This window comes from Lonchura striata, chromosome 2 (assembly GCF_046129695.1).
Source record: "Lonchura striata isolate bLonStr1 chromosome 2, bLonStr1.mat, whole genome shotgun sequence".
In the NCBI taxonomy this organism is placed as follows: domain Eukaryota; kingdom Metazoa; phylum Chordata; class Aves; order Passeriformes; family Estrildidae; genus Lonchura; species Lonchura striata.
In genome coordinates, this window is record NC_134604.1 from 106,750,771 (window position 1) to 106,775,192 (window position 24,422).

General features: G+C 36.0%; 1 protein-coding gene across 16 annotated transcripts in view; it reads right to left on the reverse strand.

Annotated features, from left to right (window-relative positions):
* DMD (dystrophin) overlaps positions 1–24,422 on the reverse strand; it is a 1,151,138-nt gene that overhangs the window by 327,172 nt on the left and 799,544 nt on the right. For all 16 annotated transcript variants that reach the window (XM_077781657.1, XM_021553010.3, XM_021553014.3 and 13 more), the window contains 2 exons: positions 13,386–13,487; positions 8,104–8,212 (listed from right to left, as the gene is read on the reverse strand). In XM_077781657.1, coding sequence (XP_077637783.1) covers positions 8,104–8,212; positions 13,386–13,487 — 211 coding nt within the window. The remainder of the gene's footprint in view (positions 1–8,103; positions 8,213–13,385; positions 13,488–24,422) is intronic.

A 24,422-nucleotide genomic window follows, 5' to 3' on the forward strand; every position in this document is an offset into this window, starting at 1 on the left:
GCCTCCACTCTGCTCACCCTCTTGGGCTGGCTGTTTCTGTGTAGAGCAGATCTAACTTTGAGGCAGCCCTGCTCACGACAGAAGTGTGAGGAAGGCTGTCAAAGACTCAGGTAGGGCATGAACAGGATGTCCCTGAGCACTGCTCCTTCCACAAGGAAAAGATGACTTGTTTTGCTCTTTTAAAGAGACAAGTCAACAAAGAACAGACAGGTCAAGAGGATTGTGTGCAGCATGACCAGTTCCTTTCTACTGTTCCAGCAAATTAAAGACATTTTCACACAATGTAATTGTCAATAGGCCTAATTACTATACAAAAAGAAACAGAATAGAGAGATTACTGCTATTTGCAGATTGATGTTATCTGGACAGTCAAATATCACCGTAATTTGGGTTATTGTAACAAAAAGAAGTTGGAGAAAGAGAGAGAGAAATAAAGTAGGTTTAAAACACTATTAAAAAAGTGACTTAAAGATGGAAAGCTAGAAACAGTCAGAAAAACTGAAAAAGGGCATAAACTACCGTTTTATTAAGGATACTCTTTTGCTAGGAACTCTATTTCCATATCTTTTTCCATATCTTTCAGAATAAACTAATATAAATTTTTGACTCTATCTGTGTTTTAAAAAATGATACTTACCAGATATTTTGAAAATTACCAATACTGGATTCTGTTGCCAAGATTGAGACATATAAAAAACTCTAACCATAACTGTAACTTAGATCTGTGCTCTCACCTGATCTATGTTGTCAATAATATTCTGAAGAATTCTACATTATGCTATTACTTACATTTCATGGGATTTAACCAAAATAAATCTGGCATGTCCTGCTGCTACTAACTATTGATCAAGACATTAAATGAAAGAAAGCAAGCTGCAAAGCTTGCTCCTCAGAAGAAAATAACAGATTGTATTTTAAAAATTGAATGGGTAAATATGGTCCTTTGAAAGACTAATGATAGCATTAATCTTATTTACACCATAAATCTTGACAGCTGTGCTTCAACAACTTGTTACAGAATAGGAAAAGTAGACCTTGGTTCCATATTGTCTTTAATAGCAGCAAAGCAGCCAACTCCTGTCTTGACTTTCTGATTTATATTTCATCATAGGTATGAGTATAATAAAAATTCTTTGTAACCCAGACTGAGTTATATTTAATAGCTGAGCCCTGAAAAAACAAGTAGAAGTTCACGTTCCTTTTGTAAACTGCAATCACACCTGTTTATTACAGATCTTTCAAAGGGGAACCTACTGCCAGATCCCTGAAACAGGATGGTAAATATAAAGGGGTAACCTTTGTTTTTATTCAAATTGGGCATTTGTGGCTTAAGTATATTTTGCATACATTTTTCATCTGTCAGAAAAACCAGAAGCAAATCCTCAAATCAAGATATGTTATAAAGATCAAAATAGAAATTCTGAGAATAACAGAGATTTGTGTTTCTAAACTTGCTTATTATGTTTTTATTCATGCAGCTTGGAAGGCAGAGTGTCAGCTTTTTATATAGATGCTTTTCATTACTTCTCCCTGTTGGTGTTACAGCACATGCTGTGAATGACCTCCAGAGATTCCTGAAGCTATATGCAGAGAGAAAATTGAATCTGAAAGCTTTATTAGACAAGTTTGTCTTCAGCTTGTGTCTGATGTCAGCTGTATTGAAAAATAGAACTGCTTGTGAAACTGGGTCCTGACCTTGAAAAATCTCCAATCAAGTGGCAACAGACTCAGTTTTGTGCCATATTGTTATTTGCTGTGTGTGTCACATTTGTGAGAAATAAAAAAGCTTCTTAATGGAAATCAGATGGAATGATTAGACACTTCCTTTCTGAATATAAAGGGGAAAAGAGATATATGGCAATTTACCCATAACAGGGCCATCTCAGGCTGGCATCTCTGAACCTCTTTATTACGTTAGTCTATAAAGTAAAATGACTCAAACCCAAATCTACTAAAATTATTTATATAAACCATTATTTATTCCTTCATCCAAAAGAAAAGGTAAAGACAGTAATCTGTTCCTTTAGTAATCCACTTATACAAGCATGAGCAACTTTTGTTAGGCCAGCTGACTAAAGAGAAGTCTACTGTTACTGGTCTCCAATGTTTTAATAGCTCAAGGTATTTTCTGTGATACTTCCCTACTGCATTTTTACATATTCAGTTTCCCTCTTGCATTTTATTTTTGTAAAAATTTTCATAGCATTAAACCAAATTATAGCTAATATTAAAAGTAGGCTTTTACTTTAGAGTCAATATACACAAGTATCAGAAACTATATGGTTCTAGACACATGATCATTATTGGAAATAGTATTTCTACAACAGCTCATGAGAGTGATCTGTTTTACTGGTGTCCTATAACCAAAGTGAACCAAAATGCTTCACAAGAGCTACTTGTCTCAACAGTTGCATGCTGTGGGTTTTACTGTCCAACTCACTGGAGAATGGTTCTAGAAAATTAAGTTATTTACTTAATTTAATTTTAAGTTATGAAAGTTTTTTAATAGCTGACAGCAAACTTCTTTTTAATAGTGAAGACTATGTGCAACAGAAGTCTAATTTCAACACTTAATATCAACACAGAGGTCCATCAGTATTGAAAACATTGTAGATGCACACACCCATTGATTTTTTCAGTCTTTCCCAAAGAATTATTTTGAGTATTCTTGGTCTCAATTATATTATGCCAGCTGTTATAAACAATATAGACACTAAAATACCTGATTTTACATTTGCCCTTTGAATACACATATTGTAATATTCTCAGGTGCACAAGGAGTTTTAAGACTAGCTTTTGGAATTCTGAGGAATAGTGCTGAACTACATCATATGTGTTCACTCAAGCACTGAGCATAATATATAAACAATGACTGCTTCAAAGCACATTAGCTTTGAAATATGAAAAAATTAAAGTGTATCTTTTGTGCATTTTTTTGCCCAAAGCGAGTTGTTGTCATTTTGTTTCTTACATTTTTGTTATTGTCTCCTGATTACCTCTTAAATACAAATTGTTTGTGTGTTTTAGAGGCAGAGGAACATTATGCAATCCAGCTCTGAAGTCCATGGAAATGAATATATTTCAATGGTTATAGTTTCCTAAACAAAGAATCCTTCATTCTCACTGAAAATATTAAACCAAATATCATGTCAGAGATTTAACAGGGCAGACTTCATAACACAGGATACTGCTATGTCCATCTGTACATCCCCCTATCTTAGAAATAACCAGTATGGAATATTTAAAAATTAACTATGCAATTTTAAAACAAAATAAAATTCCAGATGTATATAGTACATGCCCTAGCACTATAGAAGCACTTTCAGCTTCTGAGGTAAGTGGATTTTAGTTTTAAACCTTAAGTTATTTCATCAAGGTGTGTATTTTCACATACATGCTTTTGTTTAGTGCCAGGTTTCCTCAAAAACATACAGGCTCATGAATGGTATATTCTTAGTAGCACCAGCAGTTTATTCTTATGTTATATACTGCAAGCAGTGAGGTAATGAATTCCAGCTGCATTAAGCCACAGAGGTGCATACACAGAGTAACTGAGATTTTTCAAGAACTGTTGTATATGATCTTACAAGCCTGGAACAACGCAGCATGCCTAGTCCAGGTGGGGGTTTGCTTCACAGAGAAATAAAAACCAAACTGTATTTCCCAAACAGAAGGAGACATACCAACTCCTGCAAGTAAAATACCAAAGGTTAAGCAAATGCAATTCTGTTATCACTGCTCTCCCTAGATTCACTGGGGAATATCACTGTATCACCAAATATCACTGTCCTGATTCAAACCTAAAGACTCATGGTATTTTAGACTCTGGAGGTGACTGCTGTGAATACTTTCCCTGTACCCAGTTGAATATATGGGTTAATAAGTGATGAGTTCTCTCCACCACCATTGCTGCTGGTGAACTTACTGCAGCTCACACTCTTCACATTACAGCTCAAGTCTAATGGAGTCAGCATGATACCTCACTCCTCTCCCATTCTAAATCCTGAAAAGCCTTCTTCCCTTCCAAAGGGAAGTCTTTGGTTCTGTGTCTGTAGTGTCTGACACCTACTCCTAAAGCAAGCTATACTGAAAGCACAGAAGAGCATTGATTGTAGGCATTTAAAGATACCTAAAGTTGATGGCAAGTGCTGATGGTGAGCTCTGGTGAAGCAGAATTGGCTTTCCTTTAATTGTAGTAAGTGTACAACACCTAAGAAAGCATATAAAGTCTTTCTGTCAATGCAACCCTGCTGCAATCTTTTAAACACAACCTATAATTTTTATCTTTATCTTTTTCAGACCTCCTACAAATGATGCTCCAAAATAAGACTGATAATTTTTAAAGTTTAAAGGGACCAATTCTACCTAATTTCAGAAGAAATTTCACCATTGTAGTTGATTATAATTGTCACTCTTCATTTCAGTCACACGTTGTTTTGTTTCACTTGATTAGGAATTTCATACCAAAAAAAGACATAAAAAGGGAAAAAAACTTGTGTAAGCAGTCAAGAAAAAAAGAAATTGCTGGTACACAAAGAACTTCTCACTGAACAAGTTAAAAGTCAAGAGGATTAAAATAATGTATCACTCACAGTTTTAATATGTAAAATGCAAAATTAGTTGACAGAGGATTTTCAGGTGGATTCATTTGTAGGACTAAAATTTCACTAACTTCAAGTACAGCATAACTGAAAATAAATACACATCCATTTAAAGAAATTGTATTTTCCAGGTAGCTTTAAATAAAACTGGCCAAAATTTTCCCCTAGCATCTTACTGGAATGAAGAAAAATTATGGAAAATATCTTCCTCCAGGACAAGTCAGGAGCACCTCCCACCCCACAATGCATTCAGAGGGGTTTACAAAACAGTGTGTACCTTTACCTGACTTAGTAATAAATACAGGCATAACACTTCAGTGCAAAAGAAGAAAAAGAAGTAATATGAATGCTAATGATGCTATTAAAAACTCCCTCCTGGAAAAGCACATTCCAGAACTGCATTTTTCTCTGTTTAAAATGTTTTCAAACTGCTGGCTAAGCAATGCATCAAGGTATTTGGATAGAGACATTCACACCATTTCACATTATCCTGTCAAGTACAGATAGCAAGTGTGATTTTCTTCCTGATTCATCTTATCCTGGAAGTCAATCTTCACTAAGGTTTTAGGCATACCCTTCAGCTAAGTACATTTTTTGAGCTGGAGAAATAATTCCTGTTCCTTATGCCTGAGGGCACACTGGACTGGTGGAATACGAAGAACTATTTCTTAATGCTTCTTCTGCCAAAGAAACTATAATATGCAGACCTAGAAACAATTATAACCAGTGTGCTTTACCTCTGTAACAGCCACCAGATGGAATTTATTAAGATTTTCTGTCTGAGTTCCTGTAACCAGACCAGTTCCTGTAATCAGACCAAATGATACCTGACAGGACACTAGAGATGAGCCAGTTACATCTTCATTCCCTGGTCTCAAATACACATGCCAACATTATTCAATCTTGATGTCCCTAAAAGTCCCTGTAGGATCAGGAAGTGAATAATTGTCAACAGGAAATACTGACATTGCTTCACAAAACCCTTCCAAAACAATTTGGTGTATCTTTCTTCACAAATGACCTTTAATGAGATAGTTTATCTTTTGGAGGCTTGGTTAAAGCCTCCTATAACCATTTTGAGTCCCTATAGTTTAAAAGAGTCAGCAGCACAGAACAAATAAGGCCATAAAAATGTCTGTAACATGAGTGGTTAAAATAACTGCAGAACTTTTACCACAGAATTACTAGTCCCATGACATTCAATTTCTTGCCTCCTCTCCTCCCATTCTTTTAAATGAATTACAAAAATACCTTAGTAGCAGATATCTTTTCCTATCTTTGTAGAAAACTGCTCTTTTGGCCTGGAGAAGAAAAGGCTTGGGAGGATCATATCTATGTGTTTATATATCTGATTGGAGGAATAAAGACAGATCCAGACTGTCTTCAATGAAGCACAGAGACAGGATGAAAAGCACTATGCAAAAATTGAAATACTAGACATTCTATTTGAATAGAAGAAGAAACGTTTTTTACTGACAGTGTTGCTCAACACTGGAAATAGTTGCCCAGAGAGGTTGTAGAGTCTCTTTCCTTGGAGACACTACAAACCTGACTGGACATGACCCTCAGCAACCTGCACTAATCAACTGTGCTTTGAGCAAAAGGAATAGATGTCTCCCCAGGTCCCTTTTGAACTCTACAGTTCTATGTCAATACACCTATAATGAGGTGATCACAGTAAACTGACTAAAATAAAGAAAAATTATGAATTAGTGTTATAAGCACAGGTTCAGATTTTAAGTGCTCATTCCAATAAAAGGGAAATCAATCTTACTTCCTGCTTAATCCTTTATAGAACACCAGTGCTTTCATTTACTGCATGTACAATTCCATCTGCTGAGTCTCAGAAACGTTAGCAGTCAGAGACTACGTCTTGCATTAAGGTGGGTAATTTTGCAATTCTTCAGCTAGAAATGAGGTAATATAAAAATATATCTCATTACTACTCCATGTTCTCACTCTTGTTCCATTATTATAATTTCTTTTGTAACAGCAAACTCACAACTTGCCAACACTCTTTCCCTCTGGAGCCTGACATAATCTGTTCACACAGAAAACTGAAACAGCAAGTTTAGCACAGCAAAAAATGATTACACATCTTCACTCCCCCATGCCACTACATGAATTCCTATAGAATGCATTGGAATACAATCATGCAAAGCAAGAATGTTGTTGCACTACTTGTTTAAAAATATAGTAGTGGCATTTGTCTCTTTTTAGAAAGTTGAAATAATTGCCACTGGAACCACAGCAGTTCTAAGGGACTAAACAAAAATAATAGTTTCTTTTTAGTACGATTCAACACGTCACGAGCAAGACAACTCCTTTTCTCAAACTCATACATGCTATTTGAGCAGGAGCTGGACTATCTTCTGGTACTGAGGTATCTCAATTCTCTCTCTAGGGAGCAATTATGTACTTCTCTGAAAAAAAAGTGTTTTCTTCTTTGCTGTCCTGGAGGACCACTATTAGAAGGTAGAGAATTGCCCAGTATGAGCTTTTATTGTATGTTACCCACTAGAACATGTTAAAAACAAGAGGGACCAACAATCCACATGTAATCCAATTCCAAGTGATTACTGCAGCTGTATCACAGCCTGAGTTACAGACAATCTGACAGAGGTTGGGGGGACAGATTTCCTTCTGCTATGATGAGCAGTTTTACAAATGGTATAGGTAACATTCTTCATTCAAGCAACCAAAATGGTTCAATATCAAGTAAAGAATCTTAGAGGCTTTAGAAGCTGAGATTGAGTACAATGCTTCTGTTAAGTGTTTCTTTTTCACCCATGCTTAATTACTACATTATAAAGGAAAGCACTGGAAATAAAATCCATTTATCAAGGAAAAAGAAAATAAGAGTTTGCAATCCTTGTTGGGAACAAGACAACACAGAGAGCTATGAGAATAATCTAATATATATATTGTCAAAATAATTTAAATGAAACAAACATCAGGTGTATTGTTGTGTATTCATGAATGCAAGACAAGAAGAAATACAAATCACAGACCTAGGATTTAACTGCAGAATTCTTCCTACCATGTTGTCATATGACTTTCTCTGTTAATAGACAAGGTTTGTTTTGACTGACTTTATTGCCCCATCAGTAGTAATAATTCCAGAATTTCATTCTGTGACCAATCTACAGATACTTGACCTGTAACATTATTATCTATTAATTTAAATAATTTGTCTCCCTTTGTAGTATTTCCTCCACTAGTATATGCAGAAAGTCAAAACCTCACCTCATCATGGAATGAAAGAAAATTGACTTTGAAACAGTAATAATTTGAAAAGCATTCTGCAACCTTTTCATGAAATCATAATCTAATTTGTCTTCTGGGATACACTGCATAAAATAGAAAGGCAATGATAAAAAAGCAACTTGAATGCTATAGAAGCACTTTTAAGGATGCAGAATTAATTTATACAGTCACCAGCCATTTTCATTTTAATGGTGTGATCTGTAATTTAAAAAAATATATATACTGAAATACTTACAGACACCTGAAGACAGATGGCCAAAGGCTGCTAATGCTGGCTTTTCCTTTAGTTGTTGAATTAAGTTTTGTATTGCCTTCCAGTCAGCATTCAAGTCTTCTAATTTTTTCTAGAATAGAAAATAACTAAATATTAAATTTATAATACATAAATTAATGCATCACAGAATCAAGAATGGTTTGTGCTGGAAGGAACCCTAAAGATTGTCTAGTTCCAGCTCCCCTCCCACCATGGGAAAGGATGCCACCCAATAGATCAGTTTCCTCAGGGTCCCATCCAACAGGGATTTGTAATGTAAACAAATATAAATGCAATGTAACTAAATTAAGTAGGCTTTTTTTTTATATCTGGTGGATCACCTGAATTAAAAAAAATATGAAACAGAAAGGTACAACAATGAATTTTCACAAATGAGGGAGACGGACAAGTAAAATACTTTCCATATGTGTTACAAAAGAGTTTTCTCGTGTCAGGGCCCTAAAAGCATCTTTTCATCTCAAAGTTTGTCTGCTGAAGCTCAGAGCCAACTCAGAACCAGCACAGGTTTCTGACCCTGAGCACAGAGTGACTTCCTGGACCAACCTCATCCCGTTCCCTTGGCCCTGCCCAGCCACCCGGGGCTGTGTTTGATTGTCCTCATATGGCCTGATCCTGACCCTGCCAGTGACAGCCCCCCAGCCCAAGATGCTTGGCTTTTAAGCACTGTGAACCTGAGATGATAATTTTTTAAATTAAAATAGAAAGGCGAGTTATGTATTTCAAAAAGCTTTTCAATAAAACCTCTGCAATTTCTAGCATCATATGCAGAATTTATTATTCCACCCATTAAATTAAAAGAAAAAAAAAAAGTGTTTGGAGTCTTCAGGGCACCATAAACTTCAGTGTGTGAGCACATAGTCCCGTGCAGTGAACAAAACCTGCATGAAAATCTGGAGTGTGAATAACACTTCAGATAGCCCTGAGAGGCATTCAGATTTGAAAATATTGTCTGTGCCTCTCTTTTTTTCTTGCTTTAAGAATTGTAAAGAAGGATGAAGCTCTATGCTGACATATCTAAACTCTTAAAATTAAGACAGCATTTCTCTTTAAGCTGCTATATGATTCTCTGCTACAAAAAGGGACAGCTCAAGAATGCTTTTAGCACTCTATGGTTTCAATCCACAATCAGATATATAGTTGAGATCACAATCCAGCAGTGATAGAAACAGGGTGCCTATTAAGAAAGGTACTTTAATTACTTAGAGTCTAAGCTGACAGAGGTCAATAGGAGATGGATGGAGAGCAATGCTCATTAAATTGAAATATGTATGTACTCATGCACACACACAGACTCTGAGGTAGTGGGGAAGGTTTGGATATCAGGAAAAGATTTTTCACCCAGAGGATGCCTGGGTACCAGACCAGGCTCCCCAGGGAAGTGGTCACAGCTCCAAGCCAGTCTGAGTTCAAGTGGTGTTTGGACAACACTCTCAGGGACATGGGGTGATTCTAGGGCTGTCTCATGCAGGGCCAGGATTTGGGCTCTATTCCATCATTCTAATATTGATCCTTGTCATGAGTAGCTACTTAATCATTCTTACATATATGAGCCAGAGATTTCTTGCCAGCAACCAAATATAAAACATGCCCACCACACACTTTACAGTGGTTGTCCAGGGCAACAGCTGCACCACTAAACAAGAGAGCAACCAGTTTTAAAGCCTTCTATCAAAATTCCAGTTTGATCTTGCATCTGGCATAAATTGACATGCATGCATTAAAATATTAACTTCTTTGAGCACCACAATTTTGCTGTAATTGCAGCTCTAGAGCTCTGGTGACAAGCATGAACATCCAAATATGTTGCACTTAGCACAGAATTCATAGATTTTCTTTAAATGTCAGCACTGGTGCAATTTAAGTGATGTTAACACCCTTATGTGGACTAATCTTACTGACAGCACTAAAATTATATATGAATATTTAGAGAGAGAAATGTAGTCTTTTAAATGCAAGACTGAGAACAATGAAAATAAATTTCTCACTACTTCTCACTCACCAGAGGAAAAGAAAAATTGAGTGCTGTGGCAAGGAACCACAGCTCTTCCACTGGCACAGAAATCCTTTCTTGAATAAACTGCTCTGATTAAATGCTGTTAATCATGAGATTGGGGCTTACATCCTTTTTATTGCCACTGACACCAGCAGTAACCTCTCTCTCCCTCACCTTCAAAAGCTTTACAGAAATGCATTTCAAAAGCATGAAATCCATTTTATAAAAGTGAATAGGTCTGATTATTAAAGTGCTAGTGCTTAAAGGATCACACATCTCATCCCATTCTTGACTCTTGAATCAGCGTATACAAGGATTTGATTTGCCAACAAAAATGTTTTTACAGACTTGTGTTGCAAAATTCTATTTTAGTATGCTTAGTGAAGGTGTGAAAATATACTTATTTCAGTGACATAACTATGAGATAAGATTAAATATGCATCAATATATATCCATGGGATTTAATTTACATTCAAAATACTATAATGAGAATATATTATAAAGGTTGCAAAGATAAGCAGCTAAGCATTAGGAAATGACAGAATAATTTTAACTATAAACATTATTTCAGATAAAATGCACAAAAATTGCAGGGATATCTCTAATTTTCTGGCACATACTGCTTTTGAGCACAGGAAAGGCTGGTGGTAAGAATAAATCAATAGGACCTCTACTTCATTTATTGAAAAGAATGGGAAAATTTGTGGTGAATTTGGGAAATAATGGAGGAAAAAAATCAAAGCTGCCCCAGAGAACTAAATAATTTACAAATTTGTCAAGCAACGCTAGACAAGTAATTAATGCTTTTAAAAAAGGCATGTAATTTTATCTTTTTTTTTTTTTTTTTTTTCTGTGCCACACACTAAATAAGAACTATGGGTCTAAGTATTGAATTGCTCCTTGCAATGTGAGTGATGTCCATACCCTGGACTGAATTAAGGATGGTTCAGTCTAAACCAAAGGTACAAGAGCAGCTGTAATTAAATAATTTTCTAAAAGTTTGAGTTCTTAGCTTTGTGAACTTGCTAATATCTTTCCAAAACCATCTTAATCTGAGTAAAAATTATTTTTGATTACACAAAATACATTTGTGTAGAAAATTATTTTGATTTTAATCAAAAACTTTGTGTTGAAACATATAAATAGCAGACTTTGTTGAAAGTAACTCAGGAAAAATGATGACTTAAGGAAACCTACCTACAGCATCAAAACAGCAATTCAACAGTCCTGACAGCACAGAACCACTGCTTTATGACTTATTACACTAGACAGACATTGAACCAGAAATTAACTTCACCATTTGCACAATTAAATGAACCACAGAATGCAAAGAAACAAGTACAATGCAATCAAAGACGGACTAAAAAATAAATATGCATTACTCCACAAGTTACTAATGTCCTCACAGATAATATCATAATACCATTGTCAAAACTGCAACTTAAGGAACATTATAATATTTAAAGAGTCATCTTTTTCCAGTAAATGTGGTAAAAAATGGCACGTTTTAGCCTTTGATGTGAACATTTAAAATACATACACTTCTGTGTCAGAATTTTGGGCTAAACAAAATAATTTCAACATTATTTATACTTCTGTCATCCTTACATAAAACAAGTACTAGCTCTTCCTCTTGAAAATACCAGCATACATTTTGCAATTCTTTACATGCAATTAAAAAATCTAGAAAGCCAAAACCTCTAGCTTTCAGTTGTTTTGAGCACTCTTGTTAAAATGTGAAATAAGATCCCCAAAGACTGCAGCTGAAGTCACACAAAATGAGTAAATGCAGTCTTTGGGGAATGATTCTTGTTCCATCATCCATTCAGCGTGCAGATGATGTTTCAGTTCCCAACAAAAATAGGGATTTATTAGCCAAGCAAAACACCCAAAAGAGTCTTGCTTCTGCCCACTCAAGTCACCTTAAATTTACCTCTTTTAGCATTTTATCATGTTTGGGAGAACTGATTATTAAAAATGCACATCTACCAAAGGGCATTTCTTTGAGGAAAGAAGATGAGAAACCTAATCATTCTTTAACATGTATTAATTTCTAAAGTGGATATCAGTTCACTCATGTGTTCCTGTGAATGGAGATCTGCTGGTGGGATTGACAAGTAATTCAGAGGAAATTTTGTAAAAGTAGGAAAATAATTCTCCAACTATAGTAACTAAAGAGAGACGGAAAAACAAGAAATTCACTGCGGACATCACCTACAGACATCTTTTTTATGAAGAAACCATTTTTCTGCCAATTGTGATTTCAGAGTGCCATATGCTTTGAAAAGCTCTAAATACAAAGTTTACTATCTTGGCCCAGTCAGAAGCAATTGAAGTAAATATTTAGTGTAATCAATAAGTCACTATTACTGTTTCTGGGAACTCTTAATCATTATGTTTACAGATACTTAATTAGCAGTTATAATACTAGAAACCAGACCAAGCTCTGGCTGTATGGTATTGACCTCACTAGTTTGGTCTCCTGCTTGAAAAGCAGCTGAACCAGACATAGGAGGATTCTTGCTGATTACCTCAAGATTCCACAGGAATCCACAGAAAAATGACACTCTAGACTCAGTGAAGGTCCTCATAGTCTTTAGGAAAAGTGTATAAAATATCCCCTTATAGCTGATTTGTAAGCTGAGGAAAAGGATTCTACAGTACATTTTTCTAAAAGAGAAGTGCTGGGAGGCATAGCCTTCCAAACAATGTGTCCTCTGCTCCAAAACAGAATCAACTCAGTCATTCTAGATAAAATTTGGCAGAGAAATTGAGTGAGAAAGTTCTATGTTGCCATGTGTTCTTTCCTTCAAAATTAAAAAGAAATTAAAAAAAAAAAGGCAAGCAAAGTACTCTGTTTATAAATTAATTCTCACCTTTTCTAGAAAATCTGTTCTTTTTTTAAATTTGACAAAATTTATGAAAGTGAAATTTAAAATAAAGGAGTTTAAAAACAAGTTACATGTTGCTAATAATTACACAACAAAAATGTCATTTGCTTTTTGTGTGAATTACTCTTGAATGTGTAAAAGAACCTTAATGTGATAAACAATATTCCCATCACAATGTGCATAAGTTTTTTAGCTGGCAGCATTACATTTTCGCTGGCTATGCCATCACAGAATAGAACAAATGCCATTTGCTGGGTTCTTTTATTGATTTTAAACAGAGCACATCAAGGACAAGTGTACAACAGGGGAAGCATAACCTATTACACAGCAATGGATATTGCTAAAGGTTGCTTCATTACCTTTACTGGATGAGTAGCTGGTTTTTCCTTATATAAATGACACCCTTTAGACAAAACCTCTTCCACATTCGGCTGTTTAGCCTGCACTGCTGCTTCAGTTTCCTGAAAAATAAAATCACAGGCAGTCTAGATTAACCATAGCATAAGCACTAAGACTGAATAGTCCCAAAACTCCATGAGAAGCTGTAAAACACCAGCAGACAAGCTTCTGTTCAGAACTGGTGTTGGGGCAAACACAAGGATAGTGGCAGCTAGGGACAAAGAGGATCACCAGAAAAATCAAAAGCAAAGAGGGACGGAAAAGAGTAACATTACCAAAATGAACAGTGGTAGGTCACTTCATCTTGAAGGTCTCAATAAAATGAGTAAAAAGTTAGCACAAATTCATAGTAAGAAAGACAGGCATGAGAAATCTCATTTAAGAGGCTCTGTTGTTTTGTCTGTTTTACACTACCAGCTGATGAAGAGTGCACTGGTTAAAATTTCTTCATACAGTACGTGGCATTAAAACTGTCTAATGAGATGCAACAACAATACTGAGTTAGGAATGATTAAAAGTTTTAAAAGAAGACTGCAATTGTGAGTACTCAACTACCACTTAGGTAGTAAAAACACTTACAGAAATTAATTAAAAATAAAAGCACAGTAGTAATGACAGAACCTAAAGGTCTAAGGAGGCACCTCCATTAACAACAACTGACTGAATTAACAACATATTCTCTAGCAATTTCTTTTTTAATCTGGGAAGGTGTAATCCATGTGCAAACAAGGAAATTCTAAATAATGTCTCCCAATATATAGCAGCTTCATTTTGCCAAGTACTGACCAAATAAATAATGGACAAAACTCTACAATTAAGACAAAAGCCAAACCAACCAACCAAAACAAACAAAAATCCAAACCCACTGAAAATTGTAAAAGAAAAGATAAACTACGTCTAGAGGTCCAAGATTCATGGTTTATTTCATTTTTTTTTTTCTAGTAATGTTAGTGAAATAATACCTGAGTTATCAAAATGAACTGGATATCAAAATCATTGGGGTCTTTTTGTATTCCTCTCTTCATCCACCTACTATATAGGTTGATTACCTTGTCCTAATTTGTATTGATGACTACCCACTCTGACTCTCCAAGTTAACTTTCTGTCCACATTCTGTTATCATAACTGTGACAGCAGACATGATTTTGTGCCAGGTATGTCACTATCTGAGCTAACACATAATTTTATTGGTGAAAATATGCTGTTCTTTTTGCTGCAATAAACTTGCTGAAATCTATACACTTTTAAGTCTCAAAAAGGGGCCATTTTGCTCCTATGTTTAAACTCAATATATAAAGTATGTCTACACTGCTCCCTGAAACTTTACTTGAAAAACCTTGTGGACAACGACCAAAAATAAAGGCTTAGTAAATTCAATGTCATCTTTAATTTTCCTTTTCAAATACTATTGGTCAACAACAAATGAATTGAATCAAACCTTGCAATTATATTTGAATGCAATGATTTCTTGCAATATTTGAAATATATTTCAATTTCATTTTTTAATTCTGCATTTCAATGCTAATGAAATATAACTGCAAGGATTCATAGAGAATGAGTACTGAAAAGCAATGCACAGCAAAACTGGGATATTGAGATGGGTAAGAGTTTATTAACCTCTTGATAAACCTTCATTAAAGTCTTATTTTCTTTCTGTTTCAATACTATGCTGACTTTTTACTTCCCTACTCAGCACGTAAAGAAAAAAAAATCAAGGAATGTTAATAAAGAGGTAATTTTCTCTCTATCTTAATGAAAGCTAGGCATTTTAATAATTGTTATTTAGTTTTGTTTCATTGTTTGTTTTGGGATTTTATGGGTTTTTCTCCTCACACTAAGCTATCTGTAGTATTTGGCTAATATTTCCTCTTGTATTATTCTACATGTTTCAAATACTCATCTTTTATGATAGCATCAAGTTACCATAACAAATTCTGTAGCAGGAAAATCACATTACAACTCCCTATGGAGCCCCAGATACCAAGAACACTGTGGATGTGCCTATGCTGAGGGTTTAACCTGTGGCATGAATGTGTCTTTGAAGTGGATTTCTCAGCCCTCCACCCTCACTAGACTTTGTTTTTTAAACCATGGACTAGTCTAGGAGGACAGACACCATTTTCTTTCAGGCTTTAACCAGCATGGAAGGTGTAATGTATTGAGTTGTTAAATCACTGATTCCTTCTGCCCTACAATTTTCTGGAGTTACATGAAGTAATCTCATGTAGTCTGATCTTTCAAATTCAGTGGCCTTGACCTAAATCAAAATGCATTGTGCAAGTCTATCTAATACAGCATAAAGCTTCCTTTGAGATATATGTGGCAATAAGACTAAAGGTAAGAGTACAGGGGAAAAAGAGGTTCTCAGTACCTTGGCATTTGTTTGAACACTGCTGAAATTAACAGGTATCTGTCAGAGGAGCAAATACTTTGATTGTCACCCACTAATCCCAACATCAATTAAAACAATAACAAAATTACTTTAAATAAGTGCACATCTGACACGAAATTGCTGTAGTAACTCTTTGCCCAGTTCTTTGCTTGATGGGATAGCCCTTTGATGAATCCTGCCCAGTAAACAAGTTTCCATCAATTTCACATCCATTTGCTAGGTGACACCCTATTAATAGGGTTGACAGGCAAGACAGTAGTTATGGGATTCTGTTCCATCATTTAATCCCCTAAGAGAAGAAAATGGTAATGACCACAATATAGCCTCTGATGGTTTGCACAGAAAAAAGACCACAGTTATTACCTAGGCTGTGCAGGAATCCAGGAGAAGAGCATATTCCCAGAGCAGAACCTGACCTCTAATCTTCATCACATAGAACAGGCTACTGCTAAAGTTAGTAGGAATTATAGATGCTCTTCAATTTTTACAGAATACCAAAGTCATATTTGTTTTAAAGTCCTGATCAAGTCCTCACACTCACTTTGCTGTGGGAGGATGCAGAGCTGTCTCTGGGAGACAGAACTGACTACTGGAATTGCACAATTTATGAACTGCCTGGGAAAGCAATCGTAGTGCTGCTTCTGGGCTGGGTGATGAATATGCTAATTCAACTTTTCACACATATGGCAAATTAAAATATATCATCACGGGAAGCTGCTGTTTCTCAAATATGTATAAACAAGAATCAGAGGCTACCTTTTATCCATGACGCACTATCTGTGAGTTTTCAGTGGTGTTAAAGTAGTGCATCCAAACTGATGAAAGCCTGCTGCTGAATAACCCACAGTGGCTTCTGCATTACAACATCATGCCAATTCAACCTGCTGAACAAAGTTACAGCCTGAAAAAGTGGCAAGTACCCATCTACAGCCCCACCTGGACTATGAAAGTCTATTGATATAGCTCAGAACTCAGAAAATTCATATTCCCTAGCTGAAACCAATATATTTACTAAACCTCTGGTGTGTATGCCAATGGAAGATAAAATTTCATGGCTTGGCATATGTTATTTCAGGGGATGGAAACTATCCTAGCAGACACAGACAGGCTGTTTCACATATGCTGCACATACATTAGGAGGCCCAGTCAACTACAGTATTGGTCTATATTAAGAATCACAAGTACCGATTCACTTCTCTGGTAACACTTTGGGATCAATTTCCCCATGAACTTACATCCTTTGGACATATTCTGCTGGGACAGAAGGAGAAGTTCAGGGTAATTAAACCTGTGTCTTCACAGTGAAATACAATGCAAAAAAATGGAATCTTAATTACAGCCTTCAAATAAGAAAACACAACTTTGAAATTAGTATAGTGAGTTGTTTCAAAACCTCTTGTTTCAAGTTGTTTCATGACCACTTTTTAGCAAGACAGTATGTTAAATGTAAATTAAAGAAGAGAATGTATTCACAGGAAAAGAGAATCACAAAGCAATTTCCCTTTACATATCAAGACAAGGCAGTGATGAGTAGCAAGCAAATATAACAAATCTAAAATCTAAAATTATTTGGCTGCTTTTAATTTCACACAAACTTTTATGAAATAACCAGATATAAATCTCCATATATATTTAACTTGATAATGGAAAAGTATGCTTAAATATGTTTTTCATGTAATTTAGAATGCAACTTATAATGAGACTTCTTAAAGGTAGACCTTCTTATTCATGCACAGAGAATCATTAAGGTTAGAAAAGACCTCCATGATTAAGTCCAACCTTTTGATGCCTAAAGATTTTTAGCTTTTTAATTTGTAGCTTTGTAGATTTTTAATATCTAGTTTTAGAGTTTGTAGAACTTTCTTACCATTTTTTCATACTTTAGAACAATAGCTAACTCTAACACATTATGTTACACTGTTGAAATTCTGTTTAGTCTTATTGTCAAGAAAAGAATTTTTAAGCAGGACACCTTGTTTTGCACCAGCATTTGAGGGACAAAACAAGAACCTGCTGGACACACTCCAAGGTGCCCAAGAGTGGTTCACAGGGAAACTGTAGTCCTATTGGGTGTACCTGATAGATAGACTAAATGATTAACCTTAAAAAAAATGTAGAAATCTGATATTGCTTGCCTGCATAGCTGTATTCGTGCACCTGTAAGCTTTCATTAAAGAATTGCTCTTTATATGAGCACTGTAACATTGTTTGGAAAAGCTTTTCTTCTGATTCCAGGCAACACTTGGACCAAACACCACCACTTCAGCTAAACCATAACATGAAGTGCTTGGAACTTGAACATCTCCAACACTTCCAGGAATGGTGATTCCACCACTTACCCAGGCAGCATATTGACCCCTGACTATCCTTTTGGGGCAAAAATTCTTCCTGATGTCCAAACTGAACGATCTTTGGCTCAGCCTGAGACCATTTTCTCTTGTCTTGTTGCTGGTTTCCTGGGAGAAGAGACAGACCCTCACAAGGCTACAGCCTCCTTTCAGGTAGTTTGAGAGATCAAACTGAGCCCCCTTTTCTCCAGGTTAAACCACTGCAGCTCCCTCAGCTGCTCCTCATCAGACCTGAGCTCCAGACCCTTCCCCAGCTCCATTCCCCTTCTCTGGACTCATTCCAGCCCCTCAGTGTCTTTCTTGTAGTGAGAGGCCCAAAACTGGACACAGGATTTGAGGTGTGGCCTCACCAGTGCTGAGCACAGGGGGACAATCCCTGCCCTGGTCCTGCACCCACACCATTGCTGACCCCTGCCAGGTGCCATTGGCCTCCCTGGGCACACCTGGCTCGTGTCCAGCTGCTGTTGATCAGCACTTCCAGGTCCTTTTCCCCCAGTCGCCTTTCCAGCCACTTCCCCAGTCTGCAGCTCTGCCTGGGGTTGCTGTGACCCAAGAGCGGGACCTGAAACTTGGTCTTGTTGAGACTCTGGCCTCAGCACATTGCTCCAGCATGTCCAGGTCACTCTGCTAAACCTTCATGCCCTCCAGAAGATCAATACTCCTGAAAACAACAAACATTTTCCCCTTTTAGACAAGTGAATTCCACCTTTCTCAAATAGGAGTGGTGCTGTATAAATATAAACCACCCCATGATTGGAAAGGCCAATGACAACAAACTTTAAGACATGTATTGATCAGGTGAGCTCTCCTGGACCTTTCAGAATTCTTCCCTGATACCAAAGGCATTGAGGAAAACCACCTCAGCACTTTTTCCTTCAACCAGTCATCCCAGTGCCCTGAAGTCCTTTTTCATTGCTCTAGAACTTCTTGTCACTGTTGACCTGGACAACCAGAAGTGAGTAATCCACAGTAGCAGTCCAGGGAGTCTCTTATCGGGACCCCAGGGAGGCAAAAGACTTCTCTGTGGGCTAGATCTAGTTTGTATACAGGGCCCTCAATTCCCCTTGGAAGGAGTCACCTACAACATTATACTTTATTAAAAGCTGTAAATCTAAAATTCCATTCACAACTATCTTTCAAGTTACTATTCCCACATATTAAGGAAAAAGCTATAAATAAGTGGGGAGGTTCTGAGTTCTGAGTGCCTCATTTTTTCCTCGCTCACATGCAAAAAAAAAAAAAAAAAAAAAGCCAAAAAGGCCAGTAGATAGAAAATATAAATACATTACAATATTCCAAATTTCAAGAATTATGATTCTAAAAAAGTGACCTCTTTTATTCCTTTGACTCAGCTCTGCATATTTCCATTCATGGTGCAGGATAACAAGCTAAAATGACAAAGAAGAATGGTCAGAGGAGACAATTAAAATACATCAAAGTTCAGCTACACCACAGCAAGCATCAGATCTTGTTGGCAGGTCAGACAGCACAGTCAACAGCATTCTTGGGAGTCATTTTAGATACTTATAAAATATTATTAGAATACATCCAAGATATGCTATAAACAGTTCTGTGTCCATCTTGAGTTGGAACCTAATCCACTGGGGGGAAAATGCAGTTGACAGTATTTAAACATCCTGAATATAGACTTTAATCAATTTAGATAAAATTCAAGGAAAGGCAAGTTCTTACCACTGTTCTTTTTATGTAACAGATGAAAAGGTTTGATAACTTCCTGAATATTTTAGTTATCTCTATATAGAAATAAAATGCTCTGTGAACATCTGAATTACAAAATTTAAATACACCTTCCTGTATTAAGGATTTATGAAAAATAGTACAAAATAACCCCCTGAAGTAATTCAATTTAAAGACCATTACATTAGTGGCCTAGGTCAAAGCAGTGTAAAATTAGATTATCACTAAAATTATTCTGTAACTAGTGGACAAAGTTTTATGCACCAGCCTCTAAAAAGGCCATTTTAATGATTAAATAAAATAATATTTCCTTCCCCTATTACATTAACTGACTGATCTTCTAAATGTGTGAGAATAAAATTTGATCCCAAGCCCATGTTAGAAACTATCCTAATGTGGAAGAGAATATTGTGAGATACATTCAGCTTTTTAAAGTATGCAAACAAAAAACACCTGGTTTTAATGACAGTCTGGAAAATTGATACAACTATAATTCTTGACCTATGTGGAAAAGTTTTGAAATGTTTTGGAGAGAGAACAATCCTTACAAAGAAAAGACCACTACATGAAGGACCTCTTTCTTCTAAAAGTGCAATTTTAGAGTTCATAACCACATTGCAAACCTACAAGTGAAGCATTGTGCAGTTTGTAAAATATGACAACATAATGTCTTTTAAGACTTTATGGTGTGTTTTTCATTATTCTGTTCCCTCCAACATGCCATATTCCTAGTATTTGAAAAAGGAAAGAAAGAACAAGGAAATCCTCCACAAAGAAATGGAACTAAGAAGGTCCCAAAATTTCAGCCATGCAAAGTGCCTGAAATTGCAAACCCTACCATTCTGCAGAGTGAAATGTTTTATCTAAAGCATGTTTTCCTGCTGGCTATCAGAAATTTGTGAGCTTCTTCTATACTTCTAGAGGAGATGAAATATAGTAATTTTTCCTCACACAGAGAAATCACTATCTATCCATTGCAGCTGTCTATCCTGAAAAGGAAATTTCCTGGAGCTACTGAAGATAGATGAAATTATTAGCTGTAGAGACATGACCTGCAGATACAGGATATGAAAAGAATTTGGCTATGGTGGTCATATACTGATAAAGCACAGTTAATCATCCAGTTGGACTGCGAAAAGGTGCAGTCAGAATTATTTGAGATTGGATGTGATTCAGAATATTTTCGTTTGAGAATGGACAGGACAGGATGAAATAGCTGCTCTTGTTCCACCTGCAGATCCTCTGCAGTCCGTCTCTTATTTACAGTGCATAATAAAAAAGAGATAATAACAAACCCAAGAGAACCGACAGAGAAAAAGGAAATGTGGCAGAAAAACAAAATGAGAAATTCATGCAAGAAAATAAGGGAAGTCACAATAATTTTACTAGCTCTCTCTTAGTATTCTGTGCTCTTAGGTGTTAAAGAACAGCAGCTTTGGAGCAAGAAAAGTTATTTAGATCAACACAGTAGCAGATATGGGGTACACCACAAGCACCTTGACTAGCAAGAGGAATTTGGTGATAATTATAAAATATTGAGCCATGAAATTTCTTCTTGCAAACAGGAAAGAGAAATCAGAATTTATTATCATTTATTGCATAAATAATGAAGTTTTATTCAATAAACTGATTTTAAAGTAATTTCACTTGTGTGGGAAGAATTTACATAGTTATTTATTTTAACAAATTCTTAGTTGCTTATTCTCTTTCTTAGTCATGACTTAGCTGCAAATTTTCATTCTCTTTTCAAGTTTATAAAAGAATAATTTTCAGAGGAATTTCTGGCTACAAAAAGGAACTAGGAAAGAAATCAAAATCAAAATCTGTTACTAGTCTAGCACTGGTTTGTTGATTGTAACATGTTTTTAGATATGCCCATCTTCTGGTATTAGTCTTTCATAAATCATTTTAAAAGAATGTGCATGAGGATGTATTTTTGCCATTTATCTTCCAACAGTTTCTCTGGAAAGAATGGCAAAGACTGCTCCTGTACATTACTTCAACAGCAGAAGTGGAGGTAGGTTTCAGTAAATAGAATTCATAGTATAATTTATGTTATTATATTTGTTATTATAGTATGGAAAGAATGCTGGCTCATTTTCAACTTCCTGGTTTGCAAATGAAAATGGAGAAGTTATATCCACAGTCTGATTGATAGTGCCTTTTGTTTTAATTTCCATAAATAAGTATGTTCTCAGAAGTTGATCTTTTTAGAATCACAACCATTGATTTCATCTGGAAAAAAAAGAAAGTTCTTATTAGAAAGAATAAAAAGAACTTGTAAGCAAATGCTATTCAGATGGGCCCAGGCTTACATGGATGTATTGGGCATAGCTGGGATGAACCTAACTTTCCTCACAGCAGCCTTCATGCCACTGTGTTTTGCATTTACAATGAAAACAGTGTTGATAACACAGGCATCTTTTAGCTGTTGCTGAGCTAAAACCCAAAGCCTTCTCTGTTTCACAAAAAAATACACAAACCCAAGGCCTCTCTGTTTCTCATGCTGCTATGCCAGAAAACAGGCTGGAGGTGCACAACAAACTGTGAGGGGACACAATGGCAACTGCTGACCCCAGCTGACCAAAGGGATATCCCAGACCATATAACCTAATGCTCAGCAATAAAGGCTGTGGGGAAGGATGAAAGGGAGACATCTGGAGTAAAAGAGCTTGTCTTTCCAAGTAACTGTTTCTTGTAAATGAGCCCAGCTTTTCTGGAGATAGTTAAACACCTGCCTGCCCTTGGGAACTGGTGAATGAATTCCTTCATTGCTTTGCTTGCATGGGCAAGTTTGTTTTACCTGTTAAACTGTCTTTATCTCAACCCCCCAGTCTTCTCATCTTTGCTCTTATGGTTCTTTTACCCATCCCACTGGGAGCGTAGGGATGGGAGGGGAGCAGGTGGTGAGCAAGCAGCTGTGTGGGGCTGAGCTGCCTGCCATCATTAACCCACAACAACTGTTTAGAAAGTATTCCCACCTGCCCTGCCAAGTGTCTTGAAATGCAAAATTTTTCCAGTGAAAAGCAGTTACTCTCTTAACAAGAGCATCTCACAAGAGTGAAGTTTTACACCACTATACCCAATGTTAAAACTGCCTTTTCTTGGAAGTTTAGCACAAAATCTGCAACAGGATTGAGTGATTTTCACGTTATCACTTTAGTGAGAAAGAACTAAGATCACTTTAGGCATACATCTTTATTTTAACTTAAATCAACAAGTAAAAAATAAACCATTTTTTGCTCAAATATCTCCCAAAATATCAGCCAAACCAAACATTTAAATATTTATCAGGTACAAAAACTTTGTATCATTTCCAATGTACAAAAAACTATGAAGACATACATTGCCTATTTCTAATATGTATTACATAGCAATCAATTCAAAGCAAATGAAGCTAATAGGACCTTGTGCAGCTGTAAGTGCTCATTTGAATGAGCTCCTCTTCAGATTCAAGTATTTTAAATCGCTTGTGATCAGTAGAGAAAAAATATAATCTTACAAATGAAGAGTTACTGTTTCATAAATATGCTATTATCAAGAATATATCCAAGGCCTTTCAAGAACTGTGTTTTGAAGAGATAGAATGTTTTACATTAAGAATAGAACATATGAAAATGATAGTGCAAAGTTAGAAAACTGTGTTTTGTTGAATGGGAGAGGAAATTTCTTATCTTAGAAAACACTGAAGCAAAGCTACAGCTTTGGTATTAACTTCACTTCAAATGCTCAAAGCTCACAAACAAAACATTGATTGGGCTTCTCCTTGAAGTTCATAAGAAAATTTCAGGGTGAAGCCATAACTGATTTAGGTACAGAATATCAAGATATAGGTAGTTTAAATTTCATCATCAGAAGTTTTCCCAGTTCAGCCTTTTGCCATATCAGGTGTTGATGCCAGCATATGAGACAGATCTCTGAGGTACATATTTCTAATGTGCTCTTGTAGACAAACTACACTTCCTCTTATTGTATTCAAAACTATTCCTTTAAAAGTATGTTAGCAAAGTGAAAAGGTAAAAGAATCAGTAAAGTGTAAAAATCTGACTTATCTGGGCCTAGACTGTCAAGAAAAAACTGACAAATGATGACTGATGAATGAAAAATGCAGCAATGTCCACTTGGAATTTTCATTCTCTCTTGTGGAGTAATTTTCTTTTATTTATCTAGAATTAGGTTTGCTACTCCTCAGCCTTGCTCTTCTCTTCTGTTCTAACTTAAGGTTGTCTAGTATATAATTAAGTGATTGACAAGAGTTGACAGCCTTCTTATTGTCATTCAAAGCTATCAAGGACAAAATCCAAATACGTGTTAGTTTTTAAAAATAAAGAGGTATTAATTTTTTTGTTAAGGATGGTCAGTTTTTATCTGCCAAAAATAAACTCATTATGCTATTTAAAATATATGACAAGCGACCACCACAGAAAGTAAACAGATATAAATGCTACACTCACAAAGAGTTTGAAGTAGTATAAGCAAAAATCAAGGCTGTATATGCCTTGGAAAAGGACTCAAGTGGAGAGGAGGACAGGAGGAGTGAGTGATGACCCAGAGGTAAG